This window comes from Dipodomys merriami, unplaced genomic scaffold, assembly GCF_024711535.1.
Source record: "Dipodomys merriami isolate MVZ:Mamm:240054 unplaced genomic scaffold, mDipMer1.0.p SCAF_110, whole genome shotgun sequence".
Classification (NCBI taxonomy): domain Eukaryota; kingdom Metazoa; phylum Chordata; class Mammalia; order Rodentia; family Heteromyidae; genus Dipodomys; species Dipodomys merriami.
In genome coordinates, this window is record NW_027202383.1 from 159,984 (window position 1) to 184,622 (window position 24,639).

General features: G+C 58.1%; 1 protein-coding gene across 1 annotated transcript; it reads left to right on the forward strand.

Annotated features, from left to right (window-relative positions):
• Positions 1-13,169: 13,169 nt before the first annotated feature.
• LOC138822453 (DNA-binding protein inhibitor ID-2) lies at positions 13,170-15,357 on the forward strand. Its single transcript, XM_070015215.1, has 3 exons — positions 13,170-13,647; positions 13,857-13,918; positions 14,593-15,357. Exons 1-2 carry the CDS (start codon positions 13,300-13,302, stop codon positions 13,911-13,913), a joined length of 405 nt encoding a protein of 134 aa, XP_069871316.1. The 5' UTR covers positions 13,170-13,299; the 3' UTR covers positions 13,914-13,918; positions 14,593-15,357.
• Positions 15,358-24,639: the final 9,282 nt, after the last annotated feature.

Consider the following 24,639-nt stretch of genomic DNA (forward strand, 5'->3'; position numbering starts at 1 on the left):
AATTGGAGATAAGAGTCCCATGGATTTGTCTCACCGTGCTGGCTTCAACCCAAGTGCCTCAGATCTCAGCCTCCTGAGCAGGTAGGATTACAGGCGTGAGCACCGACACCTGGCTCCACTGTCTATTAATCACAGAGGTCACACTTTGGAGAGTCCTGACACATGGCCTACACGGCCTGGGACTGTGTTGGGGTGGTGCGTGTGCACGTGTGTTGGGGGTGGTGCATACACATGTGTATTGGGGCAGTGCACATGTTGGGATACATGTGCACGTGGGTTGGGGCAGTGCATACGTGTCAGGATGATACATGTGCACACGTGTTGGGGTGTGTACATGTGTCTTGGGGTGCATATGCATGTGTTGGGGCAGTGTGTGTGTTAGGGTTCATGTGCACGTGTGTCGGGGTGCATGTGTGTTAGGGAAGTGTGTGTGTTGGTACTTGTGCATGTGTGTTGAGGCAGTGCATGCGCGTCAGGGATGGTACATGTGCACATGTGTTGGGTGTGTGTGCATGTGTTGGGGTACGTGTGCATGTGTCTTGGGGCAGTGCGTGTGTCTTGGGGTGGTGCATTGCACATGTCTGGGGATGATGCATGTGCGTGGGTGTTGGAGTGGCATGTGTGCATGTGTTGGAGCAGTGTGTGTGCAAGTTTGTTGGGGATGGTGCACGTGCTCTGTATGTGTCTGCTGTACAACACTGACTCCGGGCTCTTAGGAGCTCACAGTCTTAGAAGGAGAAGATCCCAAGTATAATTTTCCCCCTTGCTCTAGACTTGGGCAAATGAAGGAGGAGGAGGAGGAGGAGGAGGAGGAGGAGGAGGAGGAGGAGGAGGAGGAGGAGGAAGAGGGGGAGGAGGAGGAGGAGGAAGAGGGGGAGGAAGAGGAGGAGGAGGAGGAGGAGGAGGAGGAGGAGGGGGAGGAGGAGGGGGAGGGGGAGGAGGAGGAGGAGGAGGCAGAGGGGGAGGAGGAGGAAGAGGAGAAGGGGGAGGAGGAAGAGCGACACCCCCGAATTCTGAGAAAGCCTCCAGTAGGTGGCGCCAGGGCTTCCTGCAAGCCCTGCCTCCAGCACTGGCAGCCCTTGAAGCAGGGTGGGCCTGGGACGGCTGCCCAGGGTCCCCCCTCACCAGGGCTAAGCATCTCTCCCTTCTAAGGAAGGGGAGGACCCGCGCCGTGCCCCCAGCCTGTGCCCACCCCAGGCAGAGGGCTGCCCTCCTCACACAGCGTGACCACCCCTGTCATTCACCACTCCAGACCAGCTTCTCAACGAATCCTAAAAACAGAGCAAGTGGCTTCCAGAGCCACTTCTTCAGTGACAGTATGTAGAAGCCCATGGATAAGACAACTTAAATGTCCCTGCCTGGTAACTGCGCCATACCCTGAGCCGCCTCCACCAATCAGGGCCTGGCTTCCCCCCACCAAGACCCAGCTGAGCCCCAAGGATTTGCTGGCATGTGGTTCTAAGTGGTGAGTGACACATTCTTCTTCCTCCCAGCATGCCCTCGGGACCCAAGGTCACCCCAGTGGCTCTGGTGTGCCCATGACACAGTCTGAGTGAGCAGAAGCCCCTTTCCATCCAGGCCCCACAGCTCCTGGGGACTGTTGGGTCAGCCCAGAGGAGCTGACTCAGCAGACCAAGCTGGGCCTGAGAACTGGCCTGTGCTTGATTTCTTCCATCCTCCTTCCTTCTTTCCTCCTCCTTCTTTTTTTCTTTCTTTTTCTCTCTTTCTTTTTTTCTTTCCCTACTGGAGTTTGAACTTACGGTCTCATACTTGCTAGACAGGCACTCTACTCCTTGAGCTACTCCTCTAGTCCCTTTACTTTTGTTACTTTCCAAGTAGGGTCTTACTTTTTTGCTTCCTGTCCAGACCGGTCTGGACAGCGATCCTCCTATTTATGCTTCCTGCATAGCTGGTACTCAGGTGCTCATTGCAACACCCAGCGATTGTTTGGGATAGTCTCACAGACTTTTTGTCCAGGTTGTCCTAGATCTTTTTTTTTTTTTTTTTGTCGGTCGTGGGGCTTGAACTCTGGGCCTGGGCGCTGTCCCTCAGCTCTTCAGCTCAAGGCGAGCGCTCTACCACTTGAGCTACAGTGCCACTTCTGGTTTTCTGGTGGTTTATTGGAGATAGGAGTCTCATGGTCTTTCTTGCCCAGGCTGGCTTTGAACCGTGATCCTCAGATCTCAGCCTCCTGAGTAGCTAGGATTACAGGCGTGAGCCACCAGCGCCCGGCTTTGTCCTAGATCTTTTATCTTCCTGATCTTAGCCTCCTGAGTAGCTGGGAGTTCAAGTGTGAGCCCCCTCACCCTCTGAGATGAGGGCCGAGGGGCTACTTGTCCTACACTGTACTTGAGAACCACTTGCTTCATGTACCTAGCAGATTCCTGAAACAAATTGTTTCCAGCCCAGATACCTCTCCTCCTACCACATCTGTGACAGAATCCCCTTCCTGGGGCTACTATAATCCCTTTGATGAAAGAGCTTACAGAAAGTGTCCAGCGAGCCGCGCAGCGCAGCGCAGAGGCCTGGTGGGAGGGCCCCCGGCAGAAACTCCACCCTCAGGAAGGGGGGAAATGTCAAGGGAAGTGGCATCTAGGGGCCGAAGGCCAGTGGGGGTCATGAGGCGGTGAGAGGGCAGTTGAAGGGAGTCTGAGCAGATACTGCAGATACACGCATCGGTTCTCTGGGAGAAGGAGGCAGAGGAAGGCCCAGCAGTTCCAGGCCTAAGATCTGGACAGCATGCGCGGGGCAGGGCAGGGCAGCGTGTCGCAGCTGCCATGGTCAGCCAGAGGAGCGGCCAGGGCTCAGCAGCAGGGCTGCCATCCGTCCCAGGCCAGGGCAGAAGTGACGGCCCTGGGCGGAGGGACCGCGGCAGCTCAGGACACCTGTCCTGCTTCCAGCCCCCGGTCAGAGCTGACTCGGCGCAAGCGCCGGCTTTCCCCTTTTCACCCCACTTTGTTGTTTTACCACTGAAGAGACTTCATCAGATCTGTTTGCATGCTCATTAACTCATGTAAATGCTAATAAAAGGACTATGCAAACATCTTCCCACATGCTTCCTCTTGCTTTCACCCAGATGTGATGACACGAGCACCCAGCTGACGGCGCGCGCTCAGCTAATGGGGCAAGCCAAGAGACCACTGCTCTCTGGGAACACGCCCAAGCACGCCGAGCTCCTCTCCCTTCTCCTCCCGCGCAGCTTTCTACCGGATCTGGGCTCCTCGGGGAGCCCCCATCGCGTGGCTCCTGACCGCATCCATTCTCACCTGCGTCTGGCCTCAAACTTCCTGTCCTTCTCCCTTGCAAATTATTCAAAAGTGGCTATGTCCTCCTCTGCTGCCTCTAGCCCAGGCTGCTGACACATCGCCCACCCAGGTCTCAACCCCCCCGCTCTGGCCCTCAACGCTGGTCAGCCTTCAGGCGTGGTGCAGATGGCGCTGGACACGTTAGGAGCCCACAGAGACGAGGACGGAGCCACGGAAGGGAAGATCCCAGGGTCAGGGCTCCCTCAGCTTCCTCAATCACACACACTTTCTCCGTGTGGAGCCACACATGTCAGCGGACGTCACCGGGGGAACCTTCGGTGTCCTGCTCCAAAGGGGACGGTGCCTCCCCGGAGCTCAGCCGAAGCCTCCAAGCCTCACCGTGGCCTGCCTGTCGGCAAGGTGAGGGCCCCAACTCACATCTGTCTACAGGACATTCTTGAAGCTGAGTGGATCCCTGAGATTCACCTCTGGCTAATTTTCTAGAACTCCAAAATCCAAGTTCTATGCTCTTGGTCTTGCCAGCTTAGTTACCCAAACCCACCCTTGCCACTCATAAACTGCAAACAGCTTAGTAACAACAAGGAAGGAAGGAAGGAAGGAAGGAAGGAAGGAAGGAAGGAAGGAAGGAAGGAAGGAAGGAAGGAAGGTTAGTTTGTATTCATTAGGTGTATGATAAGGAATTGTCACAATCACAAGATCACTTCCTGAGAAAGTCATTAGGTTTTGCAGATAAAACACAGAACCAACTCATGCTAAAAATCAATCCCTTGTTGTCCATCTACGGCTAAAATCCAGGCAGATGCCCTGCCTGTGGTCTGGAATCCACACCGAGTACTTATATTCTCTAGGAACATGGTATGAGCTGCGCCACACACACAGGCTAAAGTAAGAGAACCACCATGATCTTCCTCCTTCTCAACACAAAGGCCGGTACCTTGTTGGGGTCCCGCACCATGTGTATGGCACAGTGCTGGGATCTGCTCTTCACGCTGGATCTAGTGCTTAGAAGAGGCCAGCAGACAGGACACACTCCAGGAATGGGTACACACCTGTAGTCCCAGCTACTTGGGAGGCTGAGGCTAAAAAACATTTACATATACAATTAAGAATCTTAGGGAGCCGGGTGCCGGTGGCTCACACCTGTCATCCTAGCTACTCAGGAGACTGAGATCTGAGGATCACAGTTCAAAGCCAGGCTGGGCAGGAAAGTCCGTGAAACTCTTATCTCGAATAAACCACTAGAAAACTGGAAGTGGCGCTGTGGCTCAAGTGGTAGAATGCTTGCCTTGAGCTGAAGAACTGAGGGACAGCGCCCAGGCCGAGTTCAAGCCCCACGACCAAAAAAAAAAAAAAAAAATAAGAATCTTAGGGAGAGCGCATCTCCAGTCCCCCCCCCCCGCTCCCCCCACAATGCAGCCACAACCAAAAGGGCCAGCACGCTTCTCCATGAAGGATTTGCTCTTCCGCATGGCTGCGGTGGCTCCCAGGAAACATGCAGCCTGAGAACCATCACAGTCTCGGCCGCGCTCCCTGCTCTCGGGGCAGAGGGACCACCCTGGGAAGAGGAGTTTCTCACAGCTGCCAACAGCTGCCGGCCGGGGCCGTGGGGGCTGCGGGGAACCGCCTCCTCTGCCCATCCTTGGAAGCCAGTGCAGGCTAAATCAACAAGGCCAAGCAAGAGCTTGTTTGGTGACAAGAAGAGAGGCCCCGGACGGTCCTGTGACATGGCTGCTGATGTTGGCGGGTCCTGCGCCTCCACAGCCCGGCGATCCTGTCCTCTCCGGGCCCCGAGTTCCACAGGCCATTCATTCAAAATACAGGAATTACATGGAATTGTGAACTCCACACCCTGAGGAGTTGATAGGGATTTTTTGGCATCTTAAAAAAAAAAAAGATGTATTTATCTGAGTAAATTTATACTGGGCACAAAATGCCAAGCAAAACACTCACATGAGCAATTAAAATTAAGGTATTTTAGTTGAATGTGTTCATCCAAACTATTTGCTGTTACAAGACTTTCAAAATTAAAAAAACAAAACACCTAAATCTATTATCAACGATGACAGTTACAGTGCAGACAGGAGGGGGACGGCACTTAGGAGCTGATTTGGGGGAGGCTATTTCAGTGGTCAGGTCCTCGCTCCGTGCATTATAGCCATGAACTCCCCGAGTGGCCGGCAACGTCATCCCACCCGCTGGACAGCCACGGGGCCTTCCTTGGGACAGTCAGGTGCATGGCGGTGAGCGGATGGCAGGCCTCCTCCTCTGGCCACTTCCTGCCTCCAGCCAGGGCTCTTCACAGCACAGGGCTCAGAGAGGTCAGGACTAACTATGGGAGGATTCTATGACATCAAGAAAGCAAAAGCTTTGAGGCAATCATCATCCTACTGTAGCCAAGCAACACAGGAAAACGTGTGGCCCATGCCACACCACGCACAGGCCGGATGCAGAACTGAACCCTCAGCTCATTTGTAGTCACCAGCACCTCTCTGAACACTGGGGGGGGGGGGGTAGGGGGGCTGGATGTCCCCAGCTCCCTCCCCACCAGTGGTGGCAGGCTCCACTCCCTCTCTCCCCTGAGGGGGCCAGGGGATGAGCCCAAGGTCATCTCCGCCTTCCAGGAGAGCAGCCACCCTACAGTGCTGGCAGTGAAGAGCCCCAGGGAGGGGTCTGGGCAGAGGCCTGCAGATTTCCATAGCCTCCAGAATCTCACAGCCCAACACCCACAAGTCTGAGTTTCCATTAAAAAAAGTTACTTATCACTGGGCGCGGAGGTGGCTCATGCCTGTAATCCTAGCTATTCAAGAGGCTGAGATCAGAGGATCGCAGTTTGAAGCCAGCCCAGGCAGAAAAGTCTGTGAGACTCTTATCTCCAATAGATCATCCAGAGAAAACTGGAAGTGGCGCTTTGGCTCAAGCACTAGCCTTGATCACAAAGAGGCTCAGGGGCAGTGCCCAGGCCCTGAGTTCAAGCCCCAGGACCCTCAAAAAAAAATCACTCATCATCAAGCCAGGTGTATGGTGCATGTCTATAATCTCAGAAATTGGGAAGCAGACCTTGTCTAGAAAGCAAAACAAAACAAAAGGGCTGGGTGGTGGGAGCTCATATGGTTGTCTGGCATATGCAATTCTCCATACCACACAGGTGCAAGGGCACACATACGTGCCCACACACACATGCACACACATGCACACACCACTCATCATACCAAGGACCAGGGGAAATCCTACCATCAAAAACTGCCAGTGCCGAGTGGCATGAGCTGTCGAGGGACAGGCGAGGGCGGCATGGGAGGGGTGGCAGGGGCTGTAGGGGCACAGGCCAGGGTGGCACGGGCTGTTGGAATTACGGACAGGACCTCCTAGGAATCATCACACCAATCTTTCTGCATTTCTGAATGTGCTTAGAATCAAATGGAAAAGCAGAAACTCTCAGGAGAGAAGCAGAAGACATAAAGAAGCAAGGGGAAACTTTAGAACAGAACAGCACAATAACCAAAGCAAACACCTCACCCGTTCAGCTGAGGATAGAAAGGAGGCAGAAGAATCAGTGATGTCCACGAGGTAACAACAGACTTTAAAATCAGCAGCCAGGATTCATAGTGGAGAAAAACAGCTTCTCAGGTGTGTGGGCCTAAAACTACAGCTAAACACTTGTGTCAGAAACTGGAGTGGAAGAGGAAAGTGGATAGTGAGTGAAGGAATAATGACTGAAAACTCCCAAATTGGCTGAGAGAAATGAAGAAGAGGAAGAACTGCAAAGGAAGCAGACTTAAACCCACAAGACACAGCAAACGCCAACTTGTGAACACTAAAGGTGAAGGAAACAGGGCAAGAAGACTCTGAGAGAAAAGGCAAATTTCTCCTCATTCTACTGCAAGCAAGCAACTGTCAGGCCAGAATCAACAGCCAGCAAAAATGCCATTCAGGAGTGTGTGTGTGTACCTGTCACCAACAGGTCTTCCTGAGATGAATATCTAAAGAATAAACTGGAAAAAAGAAGTGAAATTATAAAGGGAATGCCAATCTGTTGAGAAGGAAGGAGATAAATTTAAAATGAGGAGGAGGAGGAGGAGGAGGAGGAGGTAGGTGGTGGTGGTGGTGGTGGTGGTGGTGGTGGTGGTGGTGGTGGTGGTGGTGGTGGTGGTGGTGGTGGTGATGGTGACAAGTAGAAATAACGGGCTTGGGCTTTGGTATCTTTGGATTTCGATACCAAGTGTGAATTTCCTCGGGCCTGAGGCCGCTCTTTCTCACCCACTGTCTGGTCTGGCTCAGGCTGAGAGCTCAACAGTTACTTGAAGCTCTGGAAGGTGCATTTCCCACTCAAGCATCAGCCTCTCCTCTGCAGCTTGCTGGTGTGGGCGGTGTGGGACACGCCTGCAATCCCAGCTCTGGTAAAGCTGAGGCCAAGCGAGGAGGCCGGGGCTCGCCTGGGCTACCCCGTGAGTTCCAGGCCAGGAAGGGTGCAAGGCAGGAAGATACTTAAAAAAAAAAAAAAAAAGCGAATACACGCCATGTGGCTTCTGGGGTGCTCACCAGACCCACACAATCAACTTCTCCGAGGGGCCCCGCCTCCGACTGTGTGACTTGTCGGGCTCACACTCGCTGGGGTTGGAGGCGACCCCTGGTTCACACCGGGTGAGAGCGAAGGCCGAGTCTGCCCGGGAAGCGGGAAGCGCGGCCCTCGCTCGCTGGCCCTCGCCTGCCTTCGACCTCGGGGGCTCTGGGTGGAGGCGAGGCGGGAGCTGGCAAACGGTATCCCCGCGACTCCCCAGCTGGGGCGGGGAGGGGCTCCCCTTTCCCAGGGGTATCGGTGCGCAGGCTTGTGGGTGGAAGACCTCAGGACCCGGGCCAGCGAGCAGACCCGTGCCAAACCCGCCCGCCCCTGGGGTCCCCACCAGAGAGGTCACCGTACCGGGCATGGCGAAGGCTGTGTGGGGCGCGCGGGGCAAGGGCCACGCGGGGCGAGGGCGCTGCGGGCGCGGGGCGGGGGCCACGCGGGGCGCGCGAGGGGGCGGGGGCCACGCGGGGCGAGGGGCGCGCGAGGGGGCGGGGCCACGCGGGGCGAGGGCGCTGCGGGCGCGGGGCGGGGGCCACGCGGGGCGCGCGAGGGGGCGGGGGCCACGCGGGGCGAGGGGCGCGCGAGGGGGCGGGGGCCACGCGGGGCGAGGGGCGCGCGAGGGGGCGGGGGCCACGCGGGGCGCGCGAGGGGGCGGGGGCCATGCGGGACGAGGGGGCTGCGGGCGCGGGGCGGGGGCGCGCGGGGCCTGGCCCTCCCAGCCGGGAACATTAATCTGTCAACTGCCACTTCCCCGGGGAAGAGGCGCCGGCGGCGGCGGCATGTGGAAGGAAGATCTACGGGGTGCGAGAGGAAGGGCTTCCGGGAAATAGTTTAATTAATGGTAACAAGGAAAGCACCGAGGCTCCCCGTGGCACGCGCGTCGCCCACGCCCAGGGCGGCAGGGCGCGGACCCCCCTGCGCGCGGGCCCGAGGTCAGCGAAGGGCAGGGCGGGGCGGGGCGGGGCGGGGCGGGGCGGGGCGCGCGCCGAGTCCGCACCGGAGTCACGGCCCTGGCCCGCGCTCTCAGGCTCCGAGCCGGGGGGGGGGGGGGCGGCCACGCACAACGTGTTTCTTGTTAGGGTCTGTCTTGTGCGGGGCTGTCACGTGGAAGTGCAGCCTGACTCCCGACCAGCCCGCCAGCCGCTGCGGGTTCCCACGGACGCCGGCGGGCAGACGCGGGGGGCCCGGGGTCGCGCAGCGGGCGGCGGGGGGGGGGGGTCCCCGCGCCTGGGGGGCGCAGACTGGGCGACGCCGGCCCCGCGCCCGCCGGCCCGGGCTTGTTTTCCGAGACCTTATCTCTCGCTCCAGTCAAACGTCGCCTTCAGTCCGGCAGCGGCCAGCGCGGAAGTCACGGGACGTCCTTGGCGGCCCCGCACACGCCGCCGGTCGGTGGCGAAAGCCGGCCCGCCTTTGTGCGGCGGTGGAGAACGACCCGTCCACAGGGGTGCGCGGGGAGTCCCCGCCGCCCGGCCCCCGCGGGGACGCCGGGACGCGCTGCGGCGGCGGCCGGGGCGGGGCGGGGCGCAGACGCCCGGCTGCTGCCAGTTACGAGCCGTGGGCGACCCGAGCGGTGGAGGGCAGCAGGTTTCCCGAAGCGCCCGCAGGGAAAAATCTGCATCCCCCCCCCGTTTTGCCTGCTGGGCCCCTCCTGGGAGGTTATTTTAAGCCCAAATTCGGTGATCTGGTTTCAGGGTTACCTCCCCCCCCCCCCCGCCCGCGCCAAGGTATTAAATAAACAAGTGATGCAAAAACTCCTCCAGTCCTTATGCAATCCAGATGCCGTTTCCTCGAAAACCACAACAAGCTCGGCTTCGCCGGATAAAAGGACAGGCCCGGGGTGCGCCCCCCACCGCGTCCTGCCGGGGTGCACGCGGTGCACGTCCCCCCCCCCCCGCGCGTCCCGCCCGGGGTGCGCGCTCCCCCCCTCCGCGTCCCGCTCGGGATGCACGCCCCCCCAACCCCGTCGGGGTCTAGGGCCAGCGGAGGACACTGATGTTCGGAATGCCTCTCCAGGATGGACGATAAATAAGAGCTGCGAGCACTCGAGGCCCCGGATGCGCACCCGGCGGGGTCCGGATGCCGCGAGCGGTCCGGGAACGTTGGCATCTGGTTTGTTAAGTGGAACGAACTTTCCCTGGAGATGCAGCCGGGCCCCGGAGGCGGCGGCGGCGCTGGCTTGGAAGTTTTGGCCTCTGGATGTTCTCAGTAGAAAGTGAAGCATTAAAAAGGGGCTCCGCCTGCCCCCCCTTTGTAGTAATGAGGGGGCGCGAGGACCGGCCGCATTCCCCCCTCCCCCCACGGGGTATGGTGTGTGTGTGGGGGGGTGGGTCTGTTCTGGAAAAGTCTAAGGGTCTTTTTTTCCTGCAATCTCCAAGAATTGTGAAGAGGAAGGCGGTTGCTGGGAGGTGGGGGCGAGGGGGACCCCAAAGGTATCTTGGGGAGTCCGGGATCAAAGTGAGGACAGAGAATCCCAAAGAATAAGTAAATCTCGCCGGGGGCGCGGAGACGCCGTCCCCCCCACCCCCCGGGGCCGCGCCCCGCGCGCCGCGGCTGTGAAAACAAATGAAATAAAGCAAAACCGTGTGCTCTGGCAACCTCGGGGCCGCAGGACGCCTGTTTTCGCGAAGGGAAGATTTGTCTCCTCCGCGGCCCCGGCTGGCCGCCTCGCCCCCCTTCCCCGGCTCCCCGGCCTCCGCTCCTGCTTCCCCCCGATCGCTGGAAACTTAAGCCGCGCGCGGAGGCTGCAGGTGCGCGCGGGGCTGCGGCCCGGCCGGGACGAGCCCGGGACCGCCGGGCCTCGCAGGCATTGATCGGCTGGGCGCGCGCGCTGAGTGACGGCGCGGTTGCCATGGCAGCCGCCTGAGCGGCGCCGCTAGGACAAGGCTGCAGGGCGGCGTGAATGGGCGGCGTCACGCGCCTGGCGCCAGAGAGTCTGCTCCGGGGCTCGGGCTCCGGCCCCGCCGCGCCCGGCCCGCGCGCCGCCGCCGCCGCCGCCGCGGCTGCCAATTCATCACCTGTCAGGGATCACTCGGGGGGTCACGGGCGGAATGGACACAGCTGTGAGAACAAAACGGGAGGGGGGGGAGACGGAAGGCGAGCGCGCCCCACGGCGCCTGTGTGCGGGGCAGCCCGGGAGGCGCGCCCGCCCCCGACACCACGCGGGACCCAGACCCGGCCCCGCCACGGCGTCTGCGCGGGGGCTCGGGAGCTTCCGGAGCGGCTCCCCCGCTTTAAGAGGGGGGTGGCGCCGGCGCCCTGGCCCCCCGGAAGTCCCCGCCACCCACGGGCCCAACGCGCCCCGCACCGGCCCACGGGAACGTTAGCGCCCCCGGAGGCAGAGCCACGCAGACAGCAGGGGCAGCGTTAACTGCCAGCCACCCACGGGCTCCGCGACACCCCCCACACGCAACTGTGAGTGACTTCGCCTGCGCTTCTGGGACGGACGGACTGGTGACTCGGGCCTTCTCTGTCAATCATTAACTTGCACGCCACCTCACGAGGTTCTGTACGTGGACGTGCAGCCGGGAAGCGTGCGGGCAGACTCGAACCCGGGGCCGCCGGGAGCCCCACAAGGCTTTCCGCGTATTGCGCCGCGGCGGGGTTAGGGGGGCGCGCGGGGCGGCCGCCCGGGGAGGCCGGGGTGGAGGCCGGCGCGGGGTGACGGTGTCCTGGGAGAAGCGGGGAAGGCGCCAGCACCGCCGAGCTGCGATGTCCAAGAATCCCGAGGAATAATTCGAGAATCCCCGAGACGGCTGTTTACATCGGCTATTATTGTAAAATAGTCAAAGTCTCACATCACGAACCAAAATAGTGTCAAAACAAAGTCTGTCGCGCCGAGGCACGTCTGTGACAAACGCACGCACCGAGCACATCCAACGGCTCGGGGTGGGGGGCTCGGGGAGGAGCGCGCGCCCGGGCGGAGCGGCGCCCGCGGGGCCCGGGGAGGCCCGCCGCACCCCCGGGCCGGGCGGCTCCCCGCGGCCGCCTGACCCAAGGGGCTGGGTCGTGGGGCGACCCGTCCTTCCGCGCGCCACCACCCCGGCCTCTCCGGAGAGAAGCCCTGGGGCCCGTGGCTGTCACGTGAGGTCACCGAGCGCGGGGCCACCAGCTGAGGAATTAATCATTAATTGAAAGGAAAATAGTTTCCCCATCGCTGTGCTGGGCTCTGGGCCCCCCGCGCTGCCTCCTTCCTCTTTCTCAGATGCGAAGGACACGGATCGAGACCAAGATTCCTGAAGACACCAACACAGTTTCGGTGGGATTTTTCTCGTGTACTGTTTTCTGCATTTAAAAGAGTTCCTTCTGGTGATTTCTCCCCCCTCCAACACACAACCACGGGGCTTAAAGATTGGAGTCCGGGGACGCACCACGGACTGAGTTCGCAGCCCGGCAGCCGCTTCCCAGTGTGGGGCTGAGATTTCCAATCTCGGGCCGGGACACCGTTCCGGGCCAGCAGCGTGGAGAAGTCAGTCGGAGGCTGGGGCCACCTACCGACACGGACACCGAGCCCGCGCAGCGCGGTGGCGCTGGAATGTGACACCGAAATCACGACTTGTGCATAATTAATCGCCTCCCCCCCCCCCCCGCAGGGCACCGACCCGCAGTCTTTCAAGGGCAGTGTATGCAAATGAGGTTTCAATATGCAAATCTCCCTAATGACTTCCGAGCCGTGGGATCCTTGTCACCGTCCCGGCACTTGAAAAGGAACCCTGAAAGTGCGGTGCCCCTCACCCCGCCCCACCCCCAGGCTGTGCTGGGTCCGTCCGCGCGAGGCTGGGTAGTTTCCAGAAAGTTCTTCCATCGGGTTTCCAATAATGCCTCCCGCGTAGTTCCGGGTGGCAAAATCCCACACCAAACCGCCCTTGACCGAGCCCGGGTGAGTGCTCCCTAACAGTTTCCCTCGCCCGCCACCGAGACCGCCCCGGGCCGCGAGGTTGCACTTCCCCGGCTGGAAAGCTATCGCTGCAGGGCGGTACAGTGAAAGCCCGAGGCTCCCGGGCTTCAGTCCGGCGCAGACGGCTCTCCCCGGGCACGCTCCCCCGGGGAAAGGGTCCGGCCCGGCGTGTGAATTGAGGGCGCCCTCTCCCCCGCTCCCCCGGGGCCGGCCCCCCATCTCCCCAGCGCCCGGTTACTGTACTCTATTTACCGCTCCAGCTGGGCTCGCGCCCGCCCCGCCCACTGCGCGCGGATTGGCTGCCAACACGGAAGGATCGAGCGCTCGCCCCGCGTTCGCGTTGCCCAATGAGAGCATGCGCTTGGTTTGACAGACGTGGTACCTTCCGCCAATGGGGACGCAGGAAAGCCAAATCTTGAGGCCCGGGCGAGTGAGGATAAAAGCTGCCCGGCCGGGCCCGCGCTTCATTCTGAGCCGAGCCCGGTGCTGAGCGCGGTTGCTCGGTAGGCGGCGGCGGCGGCCTGAGCTCCGGGCAGCTCTCTCCCCCTCCCGGTCTTTCCCCTCCCAGCGCGGCCAGCATGAAAGCCTTCAGCCCCGTGCGATCCGTTAGGAAAAGCAGCTTCTCGGACCACAGCCTGGGCATCTCCCGGAGCAAGACCCCGGTGGACGACCCGCTGAGCCTGCTGTACAACATGAACGACTGCTACTCCAAGCTCAAGGAGCTGGTGCCCAGCATCCCGCAGAACAAGAAGGTGAGCAAGATGGAAATCCTGCAGCACGTCATCGACTACATCCTGGACCTGCAGATCGCGCTGGACTCGCACCCCGCCATCGTCAGCCTTCACCACCCGAGGCCCGGGCAGAACCCGGGGTCCCGGACGCCGCTGACCACGCTCAACACCGACATCAGCATCCTGTCCCTGCAGGTGAGCGCCGGCGGCCGAGCGGCCCCGCTCACTCCGCTCGCTCGCGAGCCTGCGGGGGGCGCGCGGGGCGGGCGCGGCGCGGGAGGCGGCAGGAAGTTCGGGCGGCCGCGGCCGGGTCGGTCTCACCGCGGCCGGGGCGCGCGCGCGCGCGGGGCCCGGCGGCCGTTCCTCCGGGACACTGCCAAACGCCCTGTCTCCTTCCTCCCCAGGCTTCCGAGTTCCCCGCGGAGTTGATGTCCGGAGACAGCAAAGCGCTCTGCGGCTGAGCTCGGTGAGTGTTCGCGCGCACCCCGGCGTGTGTGTGCGTGTGCGAGGCCACGCGTGTGTCCGAGGAAACAAGACCAAGTCGAGCACGCTGGGCTGCTCTCGCCATGTTCTGTTCCCCCCTCCCCCCCGTCTCGGGCCGGGGGAGCCGAGCGGCCGTGGTCACTCGGGATCACCGGACATCTTCCTTCCGAGGGGGGAAATGCCAGCAACTTGCCGTGGAAGCGGCGGGGGCCGGGCCCCTCCGCCGCCCTTCCTCTTACCGCCACACATTCCGGGGCGATCCGGGGGGACCGGGGGGACCGGGGGGCCGAGCCCGCGCAGCCCGCGCCCCTCCGCCGCCGCCGCCTCTCCCGGCCCCGTCTGCCGGCGGCTCGGCTGCTTTCAATCAAAGAATTGTTCGGAGAAGCGCGCTGGCGCCGGGGAGCCCGGCCGCCGGGGACCCGAGCGGGCGATCGCCCCGCGCCCCCCGCCCCGCGGGCTCCGTGTGGAGTGCGCCCCGCACGCCGGGGCTGCCCGTCCCCCCACCCCGCCCTCGTCCCGGCGCGCTCCGTGTTCAGTGCGCCCCGGGGCTGCCCGTCGCCCTCCCCCGTCCCCGTGCGCGCCCCGCGCGTGCGCGCCCCCCGCGGCCTGCCCCCCGCGGCCTGCCCGCGCCGCCGCCTGAGGCCCGCCTCCCCGCAGTCTCTTACAGGTGTCCAGGACGTTCTTCCTCTGTTTTCTTTTTTGCACAACAACAAGAAGCCCACAGCATCTCCCTCCAGGCCGAGCTCGCGTCCGACCTTCTGTCCGGAGGACACCGGGCGAACGGACCTTAGAAAGCAAGGAAGAGACAAAAGCAAGTGCGGGGAACTGGGAGGGGGCCGGCCCGCTTCCGGGCCCGCTCGCTCTCCGGCCTGGACTGTGATACTTGTTATTTATGAAGAGACTTTTCATGTCCTTTCTGTAGCTGGAAGGCCTTCTTTATATGTACTGTCCCCACCGTGGGGAGTGACAACACACACGTTAAAACCACAAGGAATTGCCCAACCTTAGCAGACTTTGCCTTTTCCCAAAGGTGGAGCGTGAATACCGGAAGGATTCAGTGTTCAGTTACTTACATGAAGTCTTTGGTCAAAATGTACCTTTGGACGCAAGCCTACTGAACGCTGTGTATATATTTATATATGGCTATATATGTATATGCGTGGAGCCTTGTGAACTCTTCGATTAGAGTTTTCTTGTATAGTGGCAGATGTATATTTCTGCAGGGAAATGTAATGATGTACTTATGCTGAACTTTTTATAAAAGTTTAGTTGTAAACTTAACCCTTTTATACCAACCGCCCTGGCTGGCGCGGCGGGTGCCCCCCGCTGCTCCCCACGATGCTGTGCTTCCCACCCACCCACCAGCCCGGCTCGACCTTCTGTAGACTGTACTGAGGTGACAATAAACGTGTCTGGAGTCAAGCCTGCCTTCTCAATGGTTTTTCACCCCCGCCGGGGTGCGGGGCCTGCGGCCGGGGCTGCCGCCTCGCCATCCCCGGGAAAGGCTTCGCCCGGTGCCCGGGCCGGGCCGGGCCGGCCGGGAGCCGCGTGGGGTGCAGGGGCCTCGGCGCTGGGCGGGCGGGGGCGGCGGCTTCGTTCTGCAGGGAGCCGCGGGCACGGACCCCAGCCCCACCGGCCCGGCTCCCGCGTCCTCTCCCTGCCTGGTAGGCGGGTCCCCCCCTCGGCGGGCCGGGGCTATACAGAAAGGGCGTGCGGGTGCACCCCGCTCAGCCCCCCAAAACACTGCTGTCTGCTGCGCCCCCGGCAGCACAGGCCTGGGTACTTGAGCACAGTGAGCAGGGACCGACCGGTGTCGGGAGCCGGCCCGTGCGCGGTCTTCTCCGCCCGGGTGGGGGCGGCCCTGGGGGTGGGGGTGGGGGGCCGGGACACAGCCAGGGATGGGGGGGGAGGGCCAGGATGCCCGCAGCCAGGGATGGGGGGGCAGGGGGGGCGGGACGGGGGTCGGGGGACACCCGCAGAGGGGAGGGGCGGGGACGGGCCCAGGGGAAGGCCAGAGGGGGCGGGACGGGGGTCGGGGGACACCCGCAGAGGGGAGGGGCGGGGACGGGCCCAGAGGAAGGCCAGAGGGGGCGGGATGGGGGTCCGGGGACACCCGCAGAGGGGAGGGGAGGGGGAGGTCGGGGGGGCGGGACGGTGGGGGAAGGGCCAGGATGCCCGAAGCCGGGGATGGGGGGGCGAGACGGGGGAAGGGGTCCGGGGACACCCGCAGAGGGGAGGGGAGGAGCGGGGACGGGGGGGGGGGGGCTGCCCGGAACGCCCGCAGCCCGGGAGGGACGGCGCGCGAGGCTCACCTGGGCCACTTTCCCGGTCCGGCAGGTGTTGGGGTGGCGCCGCCGAGTCTGCCCGGGGCCGTCGAGTTTCCGGGCCCCGACACTGAATCCGTCGGGGGAGGGGCGGGAGAGGGGTGCGGGGCTGGGGACGCCCCGGGACCAGCACCGGGGTGCGACAGCTCACCAGGCGGAAGGCCCGAGCGTGTCTTCCGTGGTCCCCGCGGTCCCGCACCGGCCGGCCGGGACGGGGCGTGGCCTGGGCACCCCCAAAGGTGGGCGGACACCCCACCTCCTGGCTGCGACGGCGGTAGGGATCGGTGGGGACGGCAGCGCCCTCCGGGGCCCGGGCGCGGGTGGCGGCGGCCGGGGAGCGGCCCGCGCCGTGGAGGCCGGGCGCCACCTGCTGGCCAGCGCGGGAGCCGCAGGCCGCCCTCGGGGTCCGGAGGAATCCCGGGTCGGGGTGCCGCTTTGCAAACCAGAATTCCCAGCTCTCACTGCATCTCACTTCGTTTTTACCACGCAGCCTGGACTGCATCCCCGCTTCTTTTTGCCAGTCCTGGGTCTTGCACTCTGGGCCTGGGCGCTGTCCCTGAGCTGCTTTTGATCAAGGCTAGCGCTCTACCACTTGGGCTTGTTCTGTTTATGTGGTGCCGAGGAATCGAACCCGGGGCCTCCTGCATGCAAGGCGAGCGCTCTGGCACGGAGCCACCTTCCCAGCCCTGCGTCCCCTTCTGCAAAGGGGCACAGGCGCCTAACGCAGCTGCCTTGGACCTGAGGCATCTGATGGGATCCCGGGATCCCGCCCCAAAGCTCCCCTTCAGTCCTTTCTTTTCTGAGTTGTTTAATAGTATTCACTGTTTTCCTACTAAAACGAGGGTGAAAGTGGACACCTGTTCTCCTCCATCCGTTAATTAAACAGGCCCTTTTCTTCCCGCCTGTCTCTCAGGCCTTTTCTGTAACGTGCAACTTAATCGCTAGGTTTGCTGGCTTTCTTGCTTTGATTTTTACGTTTGAGAATTTTTAAATCACAATTTGGGAGTGAATGTGGTCAACTGTCTTACTGATCCTGGGTATTTTCTGAGATCATCTCTTCCTGTGCTTGAGCCAGTGACAGGGAGGCTGCGTTAGAACTTTTTGTGTCTGTGTGGATTCTGTTAGCCAATATTTTAGAAATGAAAATGAACTGTGGTTTCTTGTGCTATCTGGCTTTAAAATGAAGAGCACACTAACCTCAAACGATGCATGTGTAGTCAGTTTGCATTTGTTTTTCCCTCCGAAGCCAGGAATAAGTTCTTAGAGGCAGCTGACTGGCTCCTCCCTGTTACAGAAATCAGACTTGGATGTGCCGAGTTGCCCACCACATCCAGCCAGACACGGACAAAGTAATTCCGGTGTTGAAGGTCAAGGGTGAAGTTGGGAAAGCTAACGGAAGATAATGTTGGGCATGGAAAGCTGCTTTATAGCGCTTTTTAGAAGTTAAGAATACCAATTTACAAGGTGTGTACAGGGCAGGTGCCGCCCTTCGGTTTGCCTCTCCAGTCACCCTTCCTGCGCACGCGCTGCTGGAGCTCTGGGCCCCCTGGAGACAGCCCTGCCTGAGCTTTGGAGATCCTTCTACTTCAGGACAAAGATCATTAGAAAGCTGGAGGCGACAGCGCACAGCTGCCATCCCAGATACTCAGGATGCTGAGATCTGAGGATTGAGGTTTGACACTAGCCTGGGCGATAAATCAGGCTATCTCCAATTAACCAGGAAAACGCTGCAAGTAGAGCCATGGCTCAAGTGGTAGAGCGCCAGCCTTGAGCAAAAAAGCCAAGTGAGAGCTCAAGGCCCTGAGTTCAAGCCATAGGACCAGTGCACACACACACACACACACACACACACACGGTCAACTGAGAAGCCTAGCAGAAGGCATTTATTTAGTACTTCATGTTCACCATGAGGTGTTCCACCGGAGGCTGAAATCTCCAGAGGACAGACGCCATGCAGTGAGGACAGAAAGTCAGTGCAAAGTGCACAGGCTACGCAGTCCTGGGGGAGTGTGACCCAGCCCGCCATCAGCAAACTGGGGCTTTGGTCAGGCAGAAATTGGAGAGAAGGTGCGGCAACCTGGGGCAGCTGGGCTGGAACTGGGACACAGGACTCTTGAAGGCCTGGGATCTCAGAACACAGCACAGGAGGCTCTTAAAGAAGCCTGAGGTCAGAATGCAAACACAAAGCTCTTCTCAAATGTGTAATCATAGCTGGACTCTGGTGGCTCATGACCTTTAGTCCTGGCTACTCAGGAGACAGATCTGACGGTCCCGGTTCAAAGCCAGCCCAGGCAGGAAAGTCCATATCCCCAATTAAACAGCAAAAAGCTGGGAGTGGAGCTGTGGGTCAAGTGACAGAGCATTAGCTTTGAGCAGAAAAGCCAAGTGACAGTGGAAGACCCTGAGTTCAAGTCCCTGTGTACACACACACACACACACACACACACGCCATAGATGGCCTTGTGGGATGGAGATGCGAGTGTGACTCGCGGTGAGGAGCTGGCTGGTGGTGCCTGTGGGGTAGAAGGAAAGCATGCTGAAGAGAAAAGCCAAGGCCTTGCACAGATAGCTCACATTTACTATTGATTAGACAACAGTTACAACTCCAAAATCTAGCAAACACTGGAAACCATTTACTGTGAGAGAATCTGTCAATACAATGAAGAAAAGGATTAGGAACAAAAGAAATATAAAGGCTATAAAGTAAGAACAACAAGAGGAGGAATTGCAAACATAAGAAAATCACAACAGCCGGGCACTGGTGGCTCATGCCTGTAATCCTAGCTACTCAGAAGGTTGCGATCTGAGGATCATGGTTCAAAGCCAGCCTGGGCAGGAAAGTCTGTGAGACTCTTATCGCCAATAAACCACTAGAAAACCGGAAGTGGCGCTGTGGCTCAAGCGGTAGAGCGCTCGCCTTGAGCTGAAGAGCGCAGGGACAGCGCCCAAGCCCAGAGTTCAAGCCCCACTATGGACCAAAAAAAAAAAAAAGAAAATCATGACACCATAAAAATGAATAAAAAGATTTGAAGATGAATAGGAGGGTTTTAGTTAGTGAAACAGAAAACTCAATGAACATGTTAAAACCTAGATTAAAGACTATTAGGCAGAGAATTAATGAACTGGAAGACGCCTCTGGGAAAATTACCCACAATAGAACATAAAGAAAGACAGCCCAAGCAGGCAATCAAAGGGAGAGCAGGAAGGATGGAGGAGGAGGTCCAGCGTATGCAGCCTGTCCTGGCGAGGCTCCACAAGGCCTACTTTCATCAGGCTCTGGCTTTGTGACTTCTGCATCATTCCAAAGCAAGAATGTGCCTGAAAAACTCACTGGGCAGGACACAGTGACTTATTACTCCAGGGAAATACCATGATGAGTCAAATAAAAAGTATCAGCAGAGAAACAATCTATTAAAAAGAACTAGGGGCTGGGAAGGTGGTTCAGTGGTAGAGCGCCTGCCTTGCATGCATGAGGCCCTGGGTTCGATTCCTCAGCACCACATAAGCAAAAAGAAAAAAAGCTGGAAGTGGCACTGTGGCTCAAGTGGTAGAGTGCTAGCCTTGATCTGAAGAGCTGAGGGACAGCGCCTAGGCCCAGAGTTCAGGCCCCACAACTGGACCCAAAAAATAAATAAATAAAAAGAACCAGTAAAAGTTCTGGAGCTGAAAATCAAAAATCACTTTACAGCCATCTCCGCACTACCCAAAGTGTTGTTTATTGTGGTTCCCAATACTCACAACCAACTACAGTCTGGACATGTTAAATGGAACATTCTAGAAATTACCTGATCACAGCTATGCCTACATGGGAAAACATGTTTGTGTGCAGGGCCCATACTCCCCCAGTGTCTGGCACCCACCGAGGATCTGGGTCCACACCCAGAGAGAGAGAGGGGGTGGGGGAGGGGAGGGCGCCCTGCCTTGGCTCTGCCCACCCCCAGGCCTTTTCCCAGGCCTTGCTGTAAGGCTTCAGGGTTCTGGCCCCAGGTACAAACCCTCCTCATTCCGGGTTCCCGGTCTCTGCCTCCCCCACCCCTGGTGGAACGGCTTCCTCTGCTCCCTTCGGCTCTGCCCGTGACCAGCCTCTGCTCCCTTCGGCTCTGCCGTGATCAGCTCTGCTCCCTTCGGCTCTGCCGTGATCAGCCTCTGCTCCCTTCGGCTCTGCCGTGATCAGCCTCTGCTCCCTTCGGCTCTGCCCGTGACCAGCCTCTGCTCCCTTCGGCTCTGCCCGTGACCAGCCTCTGCTCCCTTCGGCTCTGCCCGTGACCAGCCTCTGCTCCCTTCGGCTCTGCCCGTGATCAGCCTCTGCTCCCTTCGGCTCTGCCCGTGATCAGCCTCTGCTCCCTTCGGCTCTGCCCGTGACCAGCCTCTGCTTCTTGTGTTCAGTCCCCTCCTTGCCTTGCTAACCACCTTTTGTGGTACTGGGGATTTGAACCCAGGACCTTAGGCAGCTGGCTAGCCAAGCGATCTACCACCTGAGCTGTGTCCCCGATCCATGGCACTGGCTAAGTTTGGGGTGGTTTGACCTCCTGACTGGATCCTGCCTGGCATGCCAGAGGTCACTGAAGACCTGAACAGAATCTGGAGGAGGAGGAGCAGCCGGCCCTGGCAGCCGAGCCGCACATTTGCACAGGGCTTGAAGCCGCCCCAGTTTGGGGTAGAGAAGCAAAAGGATTAGATTATGTAGCAGGCAAATTTCTTAGTGTTTCTGATTCAAAATCCATATACTGATGAGTATTACTGGTTCAATGACAGAGTAACCAATAGTTGTCAAAGCAGCAAACTTCATCATTTAAATCCTGATCTTGCAAAACTCTTTGCAACGCTTGAAAATCCATGAAATGATGAAATACAAAATCCAAAGAAGCGAATGGAACAGTGTTCACCACATGTACAGCGGGCAAGCTGTGGAGCTTGATCTTAGTGCACAGGTGGGCATGCTGTCAGTGGAGACTGATCTTCGTCTGTAACCCAGGCTGGCCTAGACTGGAACTTATGATGATCCTGCCTTGATCTCCTGAGTGTTGGGATTATAGGCAGACACCACCCCACCCGGCACACTGAACAACATGGCAGAGTCTGTGAAGGGGAAGCTGAAAAGGCCAATCGTAACTCCTAGGAGCTCTGCAGACAGATTGGGGGATTAACCAAGAGGAACTCAGCACAGGAAGCTAATTTGTTTTTATATTTTATTTGGATTGTTTCTCTTAGGATTTTAGAAACTGTAATTTACTGTATTGCACTGAAAGCTAAAGTTGAACATTTCACTCACATTTCTATTGTTATCTGGGAGCTCAGAAAGAATATGTTTCTCAAAATTCTAACCTTTTCCAAGCACACACTCTCAGTGTTTAAGCATCTCTTGCAGTACCAGTCTCCACTTTGTTCCATCTCTGGTCCTCTGTCTTCGCTGTCAGTCAGACACACAGACGCACAGGCCGGCCAGGGGACGGGAAGACAGGCAGCAGGCTGTACCGAACCAGGAGTCCCGTCCCTGGGGAGAAGAGGCCGGGTAGAGACCCCCAGCTCCCCGCAGGCTCCATGCACGGGCACAGCCGCCGACGTGCTGCTTCTGAAAAGGCTAACTTTCCACCGCACACAACGCCCGCAATCCTCGGTGGAAACATTTGGTGGAAATGGCAGGGATAATTTTGACCACGAAACTCCTCCAGGCTTATCTTGCTTTGCCACTAACACTCTCAATTTAGGAACGGCGCTGGCATCTTTTCCAGCTGCTGGACTGTCCGCGTGCCACCGGCTTCCACGAGTCTTATGTAGCGATAGCCAAGATAGTTCAAACTTATTCATTAAAGCACAATTAACTTGTTTGTTAACCCAAGGAAAGGGCACAGTAGATAGTCATACTTTATGGACCACCATAACTCACTAGGATATTTATTTTTCCCCAAATATTCTTCTCTACAGATTGAGATATCTGACTTTCAGCAGAGCCAAAGCAGGAGTGGATAATGACACACCAATGTTCCCACTTCTGCAGTGGGAAGGATCATCTCAGCCTACCTGAAAGATGCATGTGCTGTATTTCATAGTATATAACGTAACTTGGATACAAATGTATGAACTGTGAGTCTTTCAAATATGACTAAATTACCCCCGCCCCTCTCACGTGGGCATACATAAACAATATACATGCACATATACTCATATTCCTGCAATTCAATGTTTTGGACTTGAAATGACCATTGCAATACTAAAGGAAGTGGCAAGGTGAGTCCCTGTGTATAATAGCCAAGAATAATAGCCAACAGCTCTTTCTGCTCAGTATGGACACAGCTCTCCTGTGACTACTGGAAATGGATAGTAAGTCAACTGTGTCCATCAAGCTCATATTTTAAGGGGACATCTTTTTTTGTTTTTTATTGTTTTTGCCAGTCTTGGGGCTTGGACTCTGAGTCTAGGCACTGTCCCGAGCTCTCTTTGCTCAAGGCCAGCACTCTACCACTTGAGCCACAGCGCCACTTCCAGCTTTCTCTGTGATTAGACATAAAAGTCTCACGGGCTTTCATGCCCTGCTAGCTTTGAACTTCACTCCTCAAATCCCATCCTCCTGAGTAGGTAGGATTACAGGCATGAGCCCGCTGAGGTGACATCTTTCAAGGCAGAGTGACTGGCTGAAGTCATTCTGGTCCGTTTCTACACACCGACACAGAGGAAGGTGTAACTTTTCTGTAACTAGATAAAAACAAGGGATTGAATCCATTTTTATGTTGATATGCAATCCAAAAATAGTATATATTGAAGATTTTATACATTTCAACGTTTTCTCTGTCAGGCCTTTATACTCTCAGTTTTAGGCAAGAGCCCAAGTTTTCTGAGATCCCATAGCCAAATCATCAGCGCAATGGAAGGAAAAAAATCATACTGGAAGCCATATGCAAGAGCACTACGGTGACAGTGTCTGAAAAGAAAGCCATTTCTATTTTTTACATCCCTTTCACTATAGCAGAGTGTGAATTTTAACTGACATTTCCAACTAAGTAAAAATCGCAGGGGGAGGGGGCAATCAGATGCGAAAGGAATGCTGAAGGCCATGGTGTTGATCTCAAACCCCTCCCTACCCCCAGCTTCCCGGCCTACCGCCCTCCAGTGGCTCCATGGCAGGTCCCAAAGGTCCCAAAGGCAGAGGAGGCCCAGGAGCTCGCAGCGGCTTCCCGGCCTGCCCCTGCCCCGTCTCTCAGTGCTCACACTAACTGGCTCCTAATCTCCCCAGAAACAAAGCAAAGGAATCCTTTAGCTTCTATCATGTGAGGGGTACACCGCTCCCCTGCCCCAGATTAATAGTTCTTAAAAAACCACTCTGGGACACAGCCAGAATGTAGTTCGAGTTTTCCTTTCTTTCTTTTTTTCTACTTGTTCTCTGAATGATGGAATTAGCTCCCAGAAGAGTATTTGTCTTTCTTCTCTCTGAAGTGCTCTGTGGTAGTTTGTGTTTTTCCAAAATGGCTACAAAAGCCCAGCATTGGTGGTTCGCGCCTGGCATCCTAGCTACTGAGGCTGATACCTGAGGATGGTTGGTTCAAAGCCATCCCAAGCAGACACACTGAAGAGACTCCTCAATTAACCACTAAAAAGCCAGAAGTGGGAATGTGGCTCAAATGGTAGAGCACTAGCCTTGAGCAAAATAAGCACAGGACAACACCCAGGCCCTGAATTCAAACCTCAGGAAAGGCACAAAACCAAAAACAAATGGGGGGGAAAATGGCTGCGAAAGTATTTCTGTTTTTTTTTTTTTTTTTTTTTTTTTTGTCAGTTGTGGGGCTTGAACTCTGGGCCTGGACGCTGTCCCTCAGCTCTTCAGCTCAAGGCGAGCGCTCTACCACTTGAGCTACAGCGCCACTTCCGGTTTTTTGGTAGTTTATTGGAGATAGGAGTCTCACAGTCTCTCCTGCCCGGGCTGGCTTTGAACCGCGATCCTCAGATCTCAGCCTCCTGAGTAGCTAGGATTACAGGCATGAGCCACCAGCACCCGGCGAAAGTATTTCTGATCTTCTGGGCTTCTTTTAGAATTTTGCCACTTGCACAAGAGGGTGGGGTGGTGCCTTTTACTACAACCCCTACCTTCCCCCCACCCGACTTAAAAGTGTTAAAGCACCAGTAGTAGAAATACAATAAAATGTAAGACAACTTCCACCTGGTTGTCTTTCTCAGGACCTTCACAATTGGCATGTGGCTGCCATTTTGTGAGGAAGCCCAAGCTGCAGAGCAAACTTCTGGGCTGGGGTTGCCACTTTGGGCGAGTACTATTAGGGCGGGTGGACACCATGGAGAAGACTCCAGCCCCAGCCTCCATCCAACCACAGCTACAAGACAGACCCTGAGTAAGGACAGGTGGGCCAGCGCAGCCAACCTCCAAGGCCTG

Bases quoted from the DNA above. Each gene is read 5' to 3' on its own strand.
- LOC138822453 (XM_070015215.1), top strand. From the start codon at position 13,300: ATGAAAGCCTTCAGCCCCGTGCGATCCGTTAGGAAAAGCAGCTTCTCG. The intron at 13,648-13,856 runs GTGAGCGCCGGC...CTTCCTCCCCAG, and splicing joins TCAGCATCCTGTCCCTGCAG to GCTTCCGAGTTCCCCGCGGA.